General features: G+C 35.5%; 3 protein-coding genes and 1 pseudogene across 3 annotated transcripts; 1 reads left to right on the top strand and 3 right to left on the bottom strand.

Annotated features, from left to right (window-relative positions):
- The first annotated feature begins 457 nt into the window (after positions 1 to 457).
- On the top strand, positions 458 to 1,500 carry LOC121771947 (bidirectional sugar transporter SWEET5-like). The gene is made up of 4 exons (XM_042168850.1): positions 458 to 703; positions 781 to 942; positions 1,027 to 1,149; positions 1,234 to 1,500. The coding sequence occupies exons 1-4, from the start codon at positions 458 to 460 to the stop codon at positions 1,498 to 1,500; spliced, it is 798 nt and encodes a 265-aa protein (XP_042024784.1).
- A 2,353-nt stretch (positions 1,501 to 3,853) lies between these two features.
- On the bottom strand, positions 3,854 to 5,075 carry LOC121771946 (annotated as a pseudogene).
- A 756-nt stretch (positions 5,076 to 5,831) lies between these two features.
- LOC121771742 (serine/threonine-protein kinase STY13-like) lies at positions 5,832 to 9,052 on the bottom strand. Its single transcript, XM_042168602.1, has 6 exons — positions 8,262 to 9,052; positions 7,161 to 7,282; positions 6,771 to 6,967; positions 6,514 to 6,688; positions 6,284 to 6,418; positions 5,832 to 6,212 (listed from the first exon to the last, which is right to left on the bottom strand). Exons 1-6 carry the CDS (start codon positions 8,548 to 8,550, stop codon positions 6,006 to 6,008), a joined length of 1,125 nt encoding a protein of 374 aa, XP_042024536.1. The 5' UTR covers positions 8,551 to 9,052; the 3' UTR covers positions 5,832 to 6,005.
- A 340-nt stretch (positions 9,053 to 9,392) lies between these two features.
- Positions 9,393 to 14,428, bottom strand: LOC121771740 (deoxynucleoside triphosphate triphosphohydrolase SAMHD1 homolog). The gene is made up of 20 exons (XM_042168601.1): positions 14,313 to 14,428; positions 14,026 to 14,175; positions 13,754 to 13,791; positions 13,272 to 13,294; positions 12,594 to 12,700; positions 12,457 to 12,508; positions 12,284 to 12,368; positions 12,099 to 12,189; positions 11,593 to 11,631; positions 11,413 to 11,480; positions 11,226 to 11,288; positions 11,057 to 11,112; positions 10,908 to 10,981; positions 10,675 to 10,767; positions 10,494 to 10,595; positions 10,285 to 10,365; positions 10,098 to 10,189; positions 9,978 to 9,993; positions 9,773 to 9,883; positions 9,393 to 9,690 (listed from the first exon to the last, which is right to left on the bottom strand). The coding sequence occupies exons 2-20, from the start codon at positions 14,146 to 14,148 to the stop codon at positions 9,586 to 9,588; spliced, it is 1,419 nt and encodes a 472-aa protein (XP_042024535.1). The 5' UTR covers positions 14,149 to 14,175; positions 14,313 to 14,428; the 3' UTR covers positions 9,393 to 9,585.
- Positions 14,429 to 16,244: the final 1,816 nt, after the last annotated feature.

The following is a 16,244-nucleotide window of genomic DNA, read 5'->3' as shown; positions in this document are numbered from 1 at the left end:
ATAGACTCATCCAAAAATCAAAATGTATTTTAATTTTTTTTTTGTTAAATTCGTGACTTACTATTAGTTGACTATCTTGATGAGCTATTTCATACTCCATCGCCTAATAAGTTACTCACATTTGACCTATAAAAGTAATTGTATTCTTGTCTAATCTGCAGAAGTGAACATTGACATTTGACACGTGTTTTAGATTCCTAATTAATCCAAAATTAAATGCAATATTAGTCTCTTCATATCCACATTCCACTTATCCAAACTTGCTTACAATTTAATGCTTCATCCTATCCAAAATCGCTCGAGTATAAACTCTCATTTTGCTCTCACCACACCGCCTTCACCATCTTTCTATCTCTCTCTCACAAAGATGCAGGGACAAAGCCTAGTTCGTTTTATCATCGACATTATTGGTTCGTGCTTCGTATTCTTACATAAGTCTCTTTAATTTCTTGAAATAATGGAGAAGTGTGGTGATGTGGAATATGAAATTTGCAGGAAAACAATATGGAGTATCCACAAAAACAAAAGCATAATGGATTTCCATCCTTATCCATTCCTTGCTGCTTTCATGAATTGCATTCTATGGATATTCTACGGCATTCCTTTCGTTCATCCCGATATGATCATTATAAACAGCGTTGGTCTCGCGATGGAGATTATATACCTAATTGTTTTCATGATCTACGCCGACAAGAAGTATAGGGTAAGAATAGTACTCGTATTCACATTTATTACGATTTTCAAACCCTAACCCTAACACGACTTTGTTGTTTTTCTCAGAAAATAATACCTCCCTTCATTCTTTGCGAGCTGGTGCTCTTTGCCATCATCGTCGCAGTCTCTCTCCTCGCCTTTCACACCACTACCGATAGGTCCATGTTGGTCGGCATCATCTGCGATGTCGCTGGCATTATCATGTATATCTCCCCTCTCAGCACCCTGGTAAACCCTAACCCTAATTCCACTTTTCTTTTTCATGATGATACTCAAATTATTTTTAATCTCAATTTGATTTTTATTTTACAGAAACATGTTATTGAGACTAAGAATGCTGAGTCCATGCAATTTTGGCTTTGCCTATCCGGCTTCCTTAATGGTTGCATTTGGTTCTGCTATGCTTTCTTGAAGAAATTTGATCCTTATATTGCTGTGAGTTGATAACTTTTTAATTTCAATTATACTATAGCATATTTTTCAAATCATTAATACTAATATGTATAATCAATTGTGTAGGCTGGTAATGGAATTGGAGGATTGTTTGGAGCGATCCAACTCTTGGTGTATGCTTTTTACTACTTCAAAGCCAAGAACAATGTGTCAAACGATGGCAAGCCAAGCGATGTGCAAATGAAGGCTTCCCAACACTTATGGCTTCTTCAATTGAGCACACCCTTTTTGGGTCGCAATATCATGCCTCGGAAAAAACTCTTTCAGAAATACCATGGGAAATTTACACACTATGTAAAGTTGAAGAATTTTTTGATCACTTCCAAAGTTTAGGAGAAATAACCTGCCTCGGGAAATTGACATGTTATTTAATTTTTGACAACTTTTAAAGTTTTGGAAAAAACCCATGAATTTAGAAAATACTGTACCAAATTTGGCCTAAATTCACAGTTTTCTAGACCAATATACAAAAATGAAAGGACGCATTGTGGATAACCCAAGTATTTTGTCGCTATTTATTTCGTCCAAAATCCACCCTTTTATTGCAGCAAGATCTGCCCCTCCGTTGCCAACTGCGCTACGCCCCTGCGGGCGAAAAAATAAAATCCACCCTTTTATTTTACTCAATGTGTAGGCTATTGAAGCAAAATCTGTCACTTAACCTAAAAACTCATAATAATTTAAGTTAACACCTCTCGGTTCGATTCCATAATCATCCCAACCTATGTCAAATTACATCTTACTTTACTTATATAATTCACATCAAGACCCTCATAGAACCCTCTTTTTCATATTTTTACTTTTTTTTCGGACCAAAATGACCTCCTAGACAAGAAGGCCGAGAAAAAGTAATTACATTTGTTAGTTTCATCAACCATATGATATGTCTTCTCTTGAATTAATTAAACTTAACTAAGACAAACTTTCGAAAATAGTTTTAGCGGCTTCTTGATTAGTTTTTCTTCTATTCGATGCACGTTACAAAAAGGCCAAACTAATAGTAATAGACACAAAATAGAGAATTGAAGTGTTCCTCAGAAAAAAAAGAATTGAAATATATTGCAAATGTAATAAAACAATATAAAAAATTTGAAGTAACTCTAAACAAAACCCTAGAATCGAATTTGAAAGCTAGAACAATAATCTGCTAGTAGCAAAAAATAAGATCAAACTGCTGCATAAAAATCAAACTATTTGAGAAAGTTTCCTTTGCGCATCGCCTTGCTTGCCGTCGTTAGCCACATTGTTCTTCGCTTTGAAGTAGTAAAAGGCGTACACCAAAAGCTGAATCGCACCAAATAGTCCTCCAATTCCATTACCAGCCTACACAATAGAGTATATACTATTATGATTTATTTGAAAAAAAAATAAGTTATACAATTGGATTTAAAAAGTTATTAGCAACACTCACAGCAATGTAAGGGTCAAATTTCTTTAAGAAAGCATAGCAAAACCAAATGCCACCGTTAAGGAAGCCGGATAGGCAAAGCCAAAATTGCATGGACTCAGCATTCTTAGTCTCAATAACATGTTTCTGTAAATTATAAATCAAATTGTCAGATTATAAAATAATTTGAGTATCATCGTAAAAGTGGAATTAGGGTTAGGGTTTACCAGGGTACTGAGAGGGGAGATATACATGAGACTGCGACGATGATAGCAAAGAGCACGAGCTCACCAAGAATGAAGAGAGGTATTATTTTCTGAGAAAAACAATAAAGTCGTGTTAGGGTTAGGGTTTGAAAATCGTAATAAATATGACTACGTGTACTAATCTTACCCTATACGTCTTGTTGGCGTAGATCATGAAAACAATTAGGTATATAATCTCCAACGCGAGACCAATGCTATTAATTGTGACCACGAGAGTGCTGTCGGGATGAACAAAAGGCATGCCGTATAATATCCATAGAATGCAATTCATGAAAGCAGCCAGGAATGAATATGGAAGGAAATTCATTATGCTTTTGTTTTTGTAGATGCTCCATATCGTTGTTCTGCAAATTTCATATTTCACATCGCTGTAGTATTCAACTTATCTTTCTTTTACATGGAGTACTAAATTGTATATTAACATATACAAACATAGAAAGCTCACAGATGCACAATTTAATAAAACAAAATAAAAAGTCCAACTCGAAACCTTAATATTAATCCTAAATATTAGTATTAATAATGTCCTCCTAAGCGCTCGAAATTATATTGGTAGTGTGTGACAAAAAAATCTACATTTCAGTATATTTTTAGCTATATTTCAGCCTTTAATTCAGTATATTTTTAGCTATATTTCAGTCTTTAATTCAGTATATTTTTAGCTATATTTCAGTCTTTAATTCTACACATTGCCTGAGTTTTCGGTTGTTGATCTCGCATCGCTACTTGAATCACTATTATTATTATGCTTGGATTTGTAATAAGCAAACACAAGTAGCTGGATGAGAGCAAAACAATGCCCCAATCCCATTTCCAACCTACACCTAAAAATATTAAAAGTAAATTATTTCAAAAAATACAAAAAAAAATCATATAAACATTAATTAAGAAAACTAAAAGCATAATTAACCCACAGCAATATAAGCATCAACAGTCTCGAGCAAGCCATAAGTGAACCAAGTGATCCCATTTGCAAAACCAGCAACAATAAGCCAAAATGGCATGTACTTCACACTCTTTTGTTTTGATAACATTAAGCTGCACAAACACATCATATTTCACTATATTAACTAACTTAATGCCCCCTCCGTCCCATAATAGATGTCACACTTTTCTTTTTAGTTTGTCCCACAAAAAATGTCACATTTCCATTTTTGAAAAAAGTTCTCTCACATAAATATAAAAATTATATTTTCTCTCTCAATTTAACACACAAAACAAAACCTCATAAAGTCTCGTGCCGTCCCACAAGTGTGACATCTTTCGTGGGACGGAAGGCTTTTTAAAAATAAAATAAAAGGATGAGGGTGTAATTATTTACCATTGCAAAAGGGGGAAGCATACATAATAATCTCAAAAATATTGCATAGGATTCCGACAAACATGGACCTTTTTCTCGTGTGTATGGAAGCAAAGAATAGTGATGGCAACGATCCCACCAAATACAACAAGCTCAACAAAAATGCTTATGGATATAATCAACTGATTCAAATTAGTAAATAGTAGTAGTAAATAATTAATTAGACAATTTTTTAGGTCAAATGATAAAAACACCAATTTTAATAATTAATTGGTTACCTTGTACTTTTCCTTCGAGGAGTACAAGATGAAAATAGAAAGATAAATGACCTCCAAAAATAGGCCGAATGAATTTATTGTGAAGACGAAATTGTTGTTTGGGTGAATATAAGGTAAACCGTAGAAAATCCAAAGCATGCAATTCATCATGGCTGCTAAGTATGGATATGGTGGATATTCTTTTGTGCTCTTCTTGTTGCATATTTTCGAAAATATTGTCCTGCAATTTTCAAGATGAGAGAACGAGAGAGAACACTACAGAAAACAACTATTTTTCCTGTAAACAGTGTTACTGACAGATTACCAACGAAATATTTTCGTCGGTAGTTTACATGCTAAAAAAATTTTAGCTGCGGACTTCAGACATTCCGCTGGTAATACTGTTTTCTGTCGGTAATTAGCAAGGGATTGCCCATTATTCAATAATCCAACTATTTTTTTTGTAGTGGAAAGAGAGAGAGAGAGAAAGAGTTACACTGGGGAGACAAAGAATAGGACGGAAAGGATGTTGCCTACAAAGAAATTTGAGGAATTAATGTTTTATTACAATTAATTAGCAAATGACTAGTCTTTTCAAGAAAATAAAAATAGCTAATGAAATTAAATTGGGTTGTTAGAGATTTCAGGCACAAACCAAGAATGCCCACAATGAAACGTCCAAGATCGACTCCATGCATTTTTGAAGAAGAAGGAATTGACATTTCTCGTAGATAAAGAGATTTAAGAAAAACGTGTGAAGCACGTGATTGAGTGTGTGAGTATATATATAGATGATTTACGTCTCTATGAAATAATTGCAAAGATATTTGCTTATTAATTAAAATAGTAATGATGGTGTGAAGGTGAAGAATATTACCTATTTAAAGAACATGACATAAATCTTGGAAAGGAAAAAAATATAGATATAACAATACACTGGATCATAGACTAATCCATATTCTTATTTATTGCTTATTTTGTCTTTACAAATATTAGATAAAGTTATTTTGGTGAATAAAATTATTAAGATAGACAATTTTTAAAAATGAACTATGATTTGATGCAAACGTGCAACAAGGTAGTCGCTTGTGATTTTAATTTGTTATATACAATAACACTATTATATCTCGTGTAATTCTTTTAATTTCAATTATATACTTTTAAATTTTTAATAGAATTTCTATTTTTGATTATTCAGATATTGGTTTAATTAAAATATTTAAATATACATAATATAATTAAATAAAAAGGCTATAAGATTAATTAATAGTACAAATAATGAAATGAGATAGTGATAAAATTGTGATGTTAAGTGATGGAGTAAAAGAATATACTATTGATTCATATCACTTTGACATAAGACTCTCTATGTAGTACTCCTACTACTTAAGTATTATTTCGTTCTTTGTTAACTTAGAAGATTATTTTTTTTGGCTATAAAATGAATTAAACCATTTCCACAATGAACTGAAAATGTTCATTTTGTTTTTGAATTGAGCAAGAGTTTGGATACATAATTCTAATACGAAAAGCAAGAGAGGAAGGAGAAGCTAGCTAGTATAGTTTATCGAAGCTAAGCTTGCTACGAACATCAACACTGTACAAACTTCAAATAGATGGGAGATTTCTCATGGCCCTCGTCTCGGGCGAAAGCAGAAACAACCTTGAGATTTATTGGAAGGAATCATGCCACCTCCCTTTGATGTATCAATGGCTTCCAACATGGAAACCACTTCATCCATCTCCGGCCTCTTGTCCGAGTTGGCATCCCAGCATCGTCTCATCACATTCGCAATAGAACTTGGGCAGCACCGAGGTATCTCTGGCCTCAAATTCTGCATACAATGATGATTTAGTTCAAAACTGAAGATCTTGAAGAACACACAATTTTTAAGTTTTTATGTACCTGATGCACGACAGCTGAAGTCAATTCAGAGAAGCTGAGGTTTGGATATGGCATGTCACAGCAATATATCTCCCATAAGCAAATGCCGAAGCTATATACATCGCATTTCCTATTGTAGGGGTGGCCATTGAGGACCTGTGAAAGATTGACAGAAGAAAAGTAAGCCATATTGCATGCAAATGACATAATTGTTAATGGGGTGTCTACTTTGGGAGATGACATAGATGTACCTCGGGTGCCATGTAACCGAGGGTGCCAGTCTCCCCAGTCATCTCGTTAGGATTTGAAGCCTCGACACGTGCAACACCAAAATCAGCAATTTTGATTGTTCTCTTCTTATCGAGAAGCATGTTCTCTGTTTTCACATCCCTGTGCACGATCTTCTGAGAGTGAAGATAGCTTAAGCTGTGGAAATTTAGCAAAGAAAGTCAAGTGATTGAAATAACCAGCAAATGTAAATCACAGTGGAATCAAGGTGAAGTCTTACCCTCGTGCAAGATCCAAAGCTAGCTGAATAACAACTTTGAAAGCAAGTTTCGTCCTTATATTTCTAATGAGGAAATTTTTAAGGGTTCCTCCGGGTAGATATTCAACCACGACACAGCAGACATTACGCGCCATTCCAAGTTGGCCGCTGTCTTTTTGTATGTTCAGCTCTGATCCACCCAATGTAGCTCCAACAAACTGCAGAGGCGAATCAGCACCGAGGCATGACAAATCATGGTATGCTTGAAAAGGTATCATAAGGTGAAAATCCCGAACAGCCAAAGGCATATTGAGTTTTCCAACACCACATCTTGAGAGAAATAAGGGCAATTTGCAACATAGAGGATAAAAGGACAAGCAATGATCAAACATTTTAGCAGAAAATCGTTACCTTTGTAACATTTGGATGATCAAGCTTGTGCCATACAGAAACTTCTTGTGCAAAAGCTGCTCGAAGGGAAGCTACTTCAGCTTGTGACCGGTGGCCTTCTTCCCCCCAGTCGAGAAGTTTTACTGGAGATAAAAGAAATCAACTGTTACGGGGGCATACAAAATGAATCTAAGTCACCACTCAACAACTAACATCAGTAAAGGGACGGGGATTCGAAACACCAGTGTTATCAATCTCGTATGGCGGCTTATGGCGGTTCGCCTAAAAACTGCCACAGGGATATGGCGTATTAGTATGGCGGATATGGCGGTCAATAATTAAATAAATAAAATAATACTTAATGTATTATTTATACATAATTCAAAAATTGGAAAATAACAAAAATATAACATCTAAAACTCTTAAAACAATTAATAAAGTATAAAATACAACTCTAACATCCATGTTTCTTGCATAATGCCCCATTCCTAAATGCAGTACACACGCAATGTTGTCAAATGACGGATATGGCGGTGCTATGGCAGCACCATGTTGCTATAGCATTTCCACCACAGAACGCCATGCCATAGAGCCATGGCGCCGCCATATCTGCTATTTGATAACATTGCGAAACACAGAAGCAGCTTGAAATTAGTGCTAACTATTTCAGAATAAGCTTTTATCATCAGTGTTCCCTTATTTCATAAACAGTCCTCTCTTTTTATAGGATATTTAGAAATCGTCCACTTTTCTATATATGGTGGTGTATCAATTATGAAGCAAATGAGGGGCAGAATTTCATTTCTTCATATAATTCTACTATTCCCTTCAAGAAAACTACTAATCATCAAAAAACTTGACATGAAAAGCTCCTGTAACTGTCTATGAATAAAAATTAGCATAAATACTGCAAGGTTAATGCCTACTGATATTGAGATAAATTAACAAACACATGGAATGCATAGACCAGTTTCACCGCCACAAAAAAAGATTTCCCATTCCAAAACATGTCAATTAGCCACATTGCTGAATTGAAAACAGCAACACAAAATTCAGTCTAATTCTACCATCTTTGAATCTAATTTATATCGATCCATAAAAGGAAAAATTCAATAAATATACCTGCAACATCCTCTCCGTCGTAAACGCCGCGGTGAACGGTGCCAAAAGTGCCCCGCGCCAGCACCGATTTGACCACGAGTTTCGAGGCGTCGATTTCCCATTCTTGCCTCGCCGGAATCTCCCTCGATTCATCCTGCTGCTGCTGCTGCTTCCCTCCATTCTCCTGCTTCTTCTTCTCCATGGTCAGAGCTCTGGTGATATGCCGATTGAGCTGCTCGTCGATGCTCTTCAGATCTATCTGATCCGCCCTCACGAATCCGCCGCCGCCGTGGACGTCTTCCTCCGCCATCTCTCCGGCTAGCTCAAATGCGACGTCGTTTGGCTATTTGTGTGTGCTGATTTAGTGAAGCAACTGTCAGCGGACAGCATTGTGTGGAAGTTTAATCAGTTGGGATTTGCCCATTTGGGAAAAAACACAAAATTATTAATCTCAGATTTTGTCAGTCGGATTAATTTAATGTGATGTGATTTGTGCTGCTTTTTTTTGGATTTATAAAATGTACACTGTATAGATTTATTTTTCGCATCTTGTGGAATGTGAAAAGATTCTTCAGAATATTACTCCTATTATAGTGTTTATTGAATTGATTAAGATAAGTTAATTAAAAAAATTGGTAAAACGACCTATTGACCCGACTTTTTAGGATCTAATCTGAAGTTTGACCGAGGGCGCTCAATCCTATTCCTAATTCTTAACCCTATAATAATAGTAATAAGTTTCTTCATATTTTTCATTTATAATAATTTTGTTTTTATAATATAGTGAACAAAATCCTTCACACAACTTTTTCCTCCGTCCCTTCTATTTTCTGAATTTTACTGCATTAAATTCATAGAGTCAACTACCATAATTATTGGTAATAAATTGAGTGAGTATTATCTTCAGATGCACTTGTTTCGGTGATTATGATTTGATAAGAATATCATGTAACCATCTATTTCTAATAAATGAAAATAAAATCAATGCGATTTCGTATGATTTGGAGGATGTGTAAAATGTGAAGTTCCAGCACGACAAACATGAAGTATGCGTAATTAGTTAGTTTGTCCATTTACGGCATCTAAACATGAAGTTCCAGCACGACAAACTAACAATATCAATAAGACAGATTTTCATAAAATCAGCAAATGTGACATTAAAAGAAGTATATTATGATAAATGCATAAAACCAAAGTGTTTTTTACATGGCTATAAAAAATAGTGGCCTATGTGGATATTGACATTCAATAACATATACCAATATATTGAAGATAAATATGTGTGGTATAACTATAGCTGCATTACGTTTAATGAGAGAAAGATAGAACCAGGATAGTGGAGCTGCTACATAAGCCGTTGCCTTTTCTTCTCCGGTGTTGCCAGCACCTGTTTTTTGACTCCGTAGGTCTTTAACTGAAAATTCTCAAAGGCATCGGAAATAGCTCCAACCTGCACAGGCGGAAAGTTAAGCATTTATACACAAAACAACAACTACGTAACCATCAAATTTGATCCAAGTTCAAGAGCAGACCAGTTCAGGTTTTTTGGAGTAGACTCGCACAATCATGTCTTGGTAAGATGTTGGCAGCAAGTGGCTGATGCGATCATCAGAAATAATGAATTTTTCCGTACTTTCATAATCCTTGAAAAGGAGAGAATGGGGGAGGGGAAGCAGTGAGAAAGTTTGCGGAAATGAGAATCTAATAAGAGCCACAATTGCAACGCGTGATTCACACCTGGAAAAACTTGACGCTGGAAGAAGGAATATGCGAAGAGAATACAAAACATTAGTATAGCCATTCAAAAACTATATCAAAGGAAATGGGTGCATGAAGTAATTCAATATGGATAAGCACCTATCAAGAGGATTATGCTTCCCACGAGTCAAATCAATCCGGACATTGGTAACAGCAACGTCTTCCTCTCTTATGGACACTACGCCACTTTTCTATGTACAGCAAGAATGCAATAAATATAAATTGCAGAAAGTTTCCTGGAAAATAAGACAATAATACTAAATATTATTTTCTAAAGTAATCATACCTGTGAACAAACTATATCTTGAGCAGTGACATTTTTGAAATTCTCCAATTTGTCCTTTGGAACAGCGAACTCATTACAATACTGCAAAATCAAATTAGAGGGTCAGTAGACAATTGCTCATGCTGTTGCACTAGGAGCTAAAATGACTGAAAAACAAAGTAGCAGTAGTAGTCATAAATCGTCAATGTCGCGTACTTAGTCTATCAGACCTGATATAAGTCCCTCCGGCGAATCCGAATGATCAAATCCCTGGATTCCTTCAATTCTTCATCTGGAGCAGTCTCAATTGTCTTTATAATAGTATCATCTAACTATAATACAGAACATAAAAATGTAAATATCATGCAATATACGAAGTTAGAAGATAGATAAGTCAGCAAGCTCCCCAACCTTCCAATACTGAGAAGGATCCTGTATGTGAGATGCTATTTGTAAATAACTGTTTGCACTCACCATGGCATCTACCACCATCAGCTCTAAAGCCTGAAACACAAAACTACACTTAGAGCAATTTTCAGATGTAAATAGGCCACCCAAGGAAAGCAAAACAAGATATACCTTTGTTCATGCTATGTATGTGCAATTAAATCAACTTCAGAACTTAACATCATTTTGGCACATACCTTCACTTTTGCATGAGTATAAACAGTTCTGTGCAGATCAGCTCGGGTGGCAAACAACTTATGGACGGTGAGATCTGAAACTTATACTTCATTAAAAGAGGATTGGTTACTTAAAGAAAAGGTGCATGTTCAGCTATGTATGTATTTACATTCTTTTGCCCGGTAGCAAATGTCATCTCCCATAACTCTCATACTCTCCATTAACCTGCAAGTCACAAAGAATCCTTCATGAAACATAATTGTATCTAGTGAAATCTTCCCCAAGTTTTAGTAACTAAGTGCATGTGAGTCAAATAAAAAATAAATTTAGAAAATAACCTCTCAAACTGGAAATTGCATCCTAAACCACATGCTCGGCTGTCACGGACAATGTAATCAAATCTGCAGTATAAATTAATCGTGGAATAAATAATATGATTAACAAAGTTTCTAAGGAAGATACACTTAAATGATGATATCTAAAATTTAGAAAGAACATATAGTCCCCTGAGTTGAGGTTACTAACTTGTCAACGTCAATGCCACTTCGACCATTTGCCACAATATCATAAAGAAAACGCTTTTCCCTTGTGCTCTATAGATTGGAGAAAACCATAAATTTAATCTCAACAAGTGATCTGGCATACCATAAAGCTGCACCATAACCAATAAAATAAAATCGCTATGATCTTTACAGTATCCCTTACTTTGCCTATACCATATTTTGAACTTGCAAGTATCATTTCCTGCGAAAGTATTAGGGGCAGAAATGGAGTCAAAACTAACAATACATTGACTCTTAGACACAGAAAACAGAACTACGATTGAAATAATCTAATCAAATACTAGCACAAAGCCTCAGTGCCTCATCATTAGAAATAAACATTGCATAAGGATAAAATTTTTAAAAATTTCATATAGCACACCGTTATTTAGAATTTTAGATACAATTTCACAGAACCACTAGTAATATGTCTCCACGAGACTCCATCAATATCTTCTTCTTAGAATTTAACTAACAGAATTTCGCATTGGTCACAGCCAACAAGTTATAGGTGTAAAATAGAAATTATGATTCGGCAAAAAGAGTAATCACCTGAGTTGACTTAATGACATCAAAATACTATGAAATCATATTCACTACAAGCTCTCATGTTTCACTCTAAGCTCTGACAAATTAAACCAAGTGATGATAAGCATTTCATCAACTCACCTTGACTCTTTTAATGGTGTCAGCATCTATGTCAATATGATGTTCATCAACAATATGATCCACCATCTCTATAGACATATGCTCATGAGACCTATAAACATCATTATCACAGTTTAATAATAGGACCTAATCAGCAGGAAACACATTAGTATTTTACAAAATTGTAGTTGGTCATGCAATATTACCACTCTGATCCTGCAACAACCTTGGGAAGAAACTCATGTTCAAACAAATGACTAAAAGGTCCATGACCTACGTCATGCAAGAGCCCTGTCAATCAAAGCATAAGAGGTAGTCAGGAATTATGATTTATGCGAATGGATGCCCCTACTCATCGATTGATAAAAAGCAAAATTACCTGCAAGTTTCACGGTCTGCATATCAAAGCGATCGATACCCAGCTCTAATCCCTGCAAAATGCATATCACTTACAACGATTACAAAATAACTTCACTGTATACTTTGATTAAACATTTCTAATGCAAAGGGTACAACTTGTTGAGCCTTAAGTTTGTGAACAGCTTCACCAGCAAGCCAGTAAACTCCAAGAGAATGCTCAAATCTAGAATGGACAGCTCCTGGATAAACCATGTGTGCCATTCCTGAAGATAAAATAAAATATTTCACACAAAGTGGTCAATGGAAAGACTTCATCTTATGAGTTAAGTGAACTGAGATCCTTCATCAGGAGAGCAGAGAGCTTCAATAAAACAATCCATGATATTTCTTCTTGATAGTTACTGCAGTTTGAACAACACAAGCAACTATAATTGAATAAAAATTTAAAAGGCCATAATCTTTTGCCTCAAGTGCTGGACGTAAACAAGTGAGGTGCACACATCAGTTACAACTAACAACTGAGTTTCCATAAAAACATCTCGACGTCTCCATAAGAAAACTTTTACTGTAAAAGAGCATGAAAAAATATCAAGCCTAAAGATGCAATTTCCTCAAATTTCCAATCGAGTATTATACTATAGAATGTTGTAACTAGAAAATGATTTTTTTTCACATAATTGAATGTTCATTAAAGAAAATGAACAGATAATACGACCTTATGGATATCTTAAGGTCATAATCTAATACTCAAGCTACTCAGCATAACCATTTCTCAAAATTAATGTAGTATTAGTGAATGACTATGATGAGAGAACGTCAAATGGCCTGCTTCACCTAGTTGCTTAAGATCGCGCAGCCTGGCAATAAAACAAATATTGTGTTAGAAACTAAGAGTACTGTTCATTTGAGGAATTTATAATTGATTCTTCAACTTCAACTATACATTTAAATTTTAAGAAAGAATCTGACATATACATGTATAAATACACACATCTATAAACATATATATATGTATGTATATAAAAACAACAACACTAGGAACAAAATACCCTTGCACAGTTGCACTTTTTTCCAACTAATAAGAATTCTAAATAAAAAAAATTATTCCTCCTAACAAGGTTTTTAAAACCTGATAGTCAGTTATATTTAGAGTTTGTTTCCTCAATTCATAAGCAAACATCAATGGTTAACAGTTCTCCAATAAAATTAGCCCTCTATATTCCACTACTCCAAATTCACCGAAATTCCCAACCAAACACCTCTCTAAATCAGCATAACTACAGCAGCCACACAGATGGCAGAATTAATTTATTTACCTCTGAAACTGTTCGGTATCAGCAAATTTCAAACATAGCTGCAAAACAAAAAACAATTGATAAACTGACTATAATCTGAACAAACGCTTAACACAAGAAAATATAGTAGCTCTTCAGGTAGAAACACATGACAGCTTTCACAAAGCTTAAACCGAACGATTTATCACTAGAATGAACCTATCCTCTATCTATCGACTAATTTAACAATTTTGAGCACAAGGACAAGTAGCTCCAGTAGAACTCACACACAGAGTCCGAGAGAAGTATGTTACCTGATCGAGATAAATGTTTCCGTGGACATTGTCATGAACTTGCTTGGAGAATCTCAAATCCTGAGAGCACACGAAACTGTAATTCGAAGACAACGAGCACTCGTCTTCGCAAATTGCTCCCATCCTCGCTCGCTCGCCTGGTGCCAGAGGCTAAAAATGCACAAAAAAAACAAGCAGAAAAACTCGATTACAGCTGCTGCAATTCATCACGCGTCCAACACATTTCGCTAACATGTTCACAGAAACAAAAGGAAAAGCTCTCGCGATTATTCGCCGACTTCATTTACCGTTGTACGGCCGAGCGCGGAGGAGGCGTCGAGGATTTTCCTCGGGATTTTGCAGGAATATTGGAAAAGGGGAAGTGGGAAATAGTGCGGTCAAATGTGAGTAGTGTAGAATTGTGGATGCAGTAAAAGGTTTTTTCCTATTTTATACGTTACGCGATTAATGGTTTTTTTACTTTTTTTACCATTTCAGATTTTTAAACTTTATCTCTTTTTCTCTAAATAGGTAAATTTAATAATGCGTTATTTGTAGTATTAAATCTAGTTAAATATTGTTGGTATAAATGTGTATTTATATGATTGTGTTCATTGTAAACTTGATAACGCATTTTGTAGTAATAAATCTAGTCAATTAGTGCTGGCAATTGGCATAATAAAGCCATATTTATATGCTTGTACAGTTGTACCAATCAATAGATCTATGAAGATAAAAAATATTGTATTGTCATTTGTCAGCAATAATTGCAGAGATTAGACGAATAAAAATACTCCATAAAGACGGTAATAATTCTCCGTCCTTGTACGGTAGTTGAGGTTCTTTAAAGTATCCATTATTATTAACGGTGGCAAAGCAACGTTGGGCAAGGACCCCTGTCCCCCATCAATTGCAGAAAATATTAATTATTTCAAGCTTTCAATATCATGAACATTGAAAAAATTCTATAACTCGGGTTAGGGTTCGTTTGATTGCCCTGATAGGGTAAGATAAGCCCTCTTATCTAGGGTGTGTCTAGTTTTTGATTGCCCTGATAGGCTTACCCAAATACCCGGTATACAACCACCAACCCGGTTGTGATTAAGATACCACCCATGTTTTGCTGCATATGGCTGTCTCGGTGATAGGCTCCGATACGAGCTTATGTTATGGATCCCGATTGTGAAATTTGAATGTGTCTTGTGTGATTGCCAAAAAGACCCTTTTATATTTGTGCTTCAATTTCAAGTGAGCAGATTGTGATGGTGTTAGATTAGTTTAAATAGACTTTTGCTCGCAGATTCGGCCATTTTGTTACGTGATTTATTCGCAGATTCACAGATTTGGTAAGCCGAAGATTTGGTAAGCACTTTATTTCGGTTAATGGTTCGATATTGCATAATTTTGAACTCAATTGTTTGTTGGGTTGATGGAAATGAATCGATGGAATTGCTCGCAGAGTCCCCATCCACTGATTGTGAGTTGTTGATTTGAATTGCTCTCAATTGTTTGTTGGCTTCAATGGGTAACGCCGACGATTCTCGAAAGGTATGCAGTCTGCCTTCGGCACCGAATAGAAATTGAGTTGAATGTCTAAATTTAACATATGCACAATTGCACTTAGCGATTTAAAAGTTTCCGTAGTTTGGGTTTGTTTGGATTATGTTGTGTTTATGCTCCTATTATGTTGAAATCAAGAAATGTTATAAGATTGCTTACTAGTTGAAGTCTCTTTTGTTGTGTTTTAGCATTTTTGATAATATTGTGTTTCCATCACCATTGTTTGCAATTGGTTTCATGTCCACAGACTAACATGACCACCGTGGTGCTTCTGATAGAAGAGATTATACGGAACCACCAAATTAACATGTTTCTCATATCTCTGATGATCACACTACTTTTCCCTCAAAATCGGAAGCGTAAGCGTTGGGATCGACTAGGTCAGTCTGTAGTTCTAGATTCTATTCCGGATCATGTGCGTCATCTAGATAGGCTTGTGCGTGTGACAGATAGAGCTTGTGTGGATAATCTGAGAATGGATAGGAATACTTTTGGGCGTCTTTGCCGTATTCTTCGTGACCGCGTAGGACTAATAGACCAGAAACAAGTGACTGTCGAAGAACAAGTGGCCATGTTCTTGTGTGTGTTAGCTCATCACAAAAAATCCTGCATAGTATGTTACAATTTCATGCGATCATCTCAAACCGTCTCCAAATATATACACACTGTACTCCGTGGAG

The sequence above is a fragment of the Salvia splendens genome, chromosome 16 (assembly GCF_004379255.2).
Source record: "Salvia splendens isolate huo1 chromosome 16, SspV2, whole genome shotgun sequence".
NCBI classification, from domain to species: Eukaryota; Viridiplantae; Streptophyta; class Magnoliopsida; order Lamiales; family Lamiaceae; genus Salvia; species Salvia splendens.
This window is presented reverse-complemented; position numbering and strand designations above follow the sequence as displayed.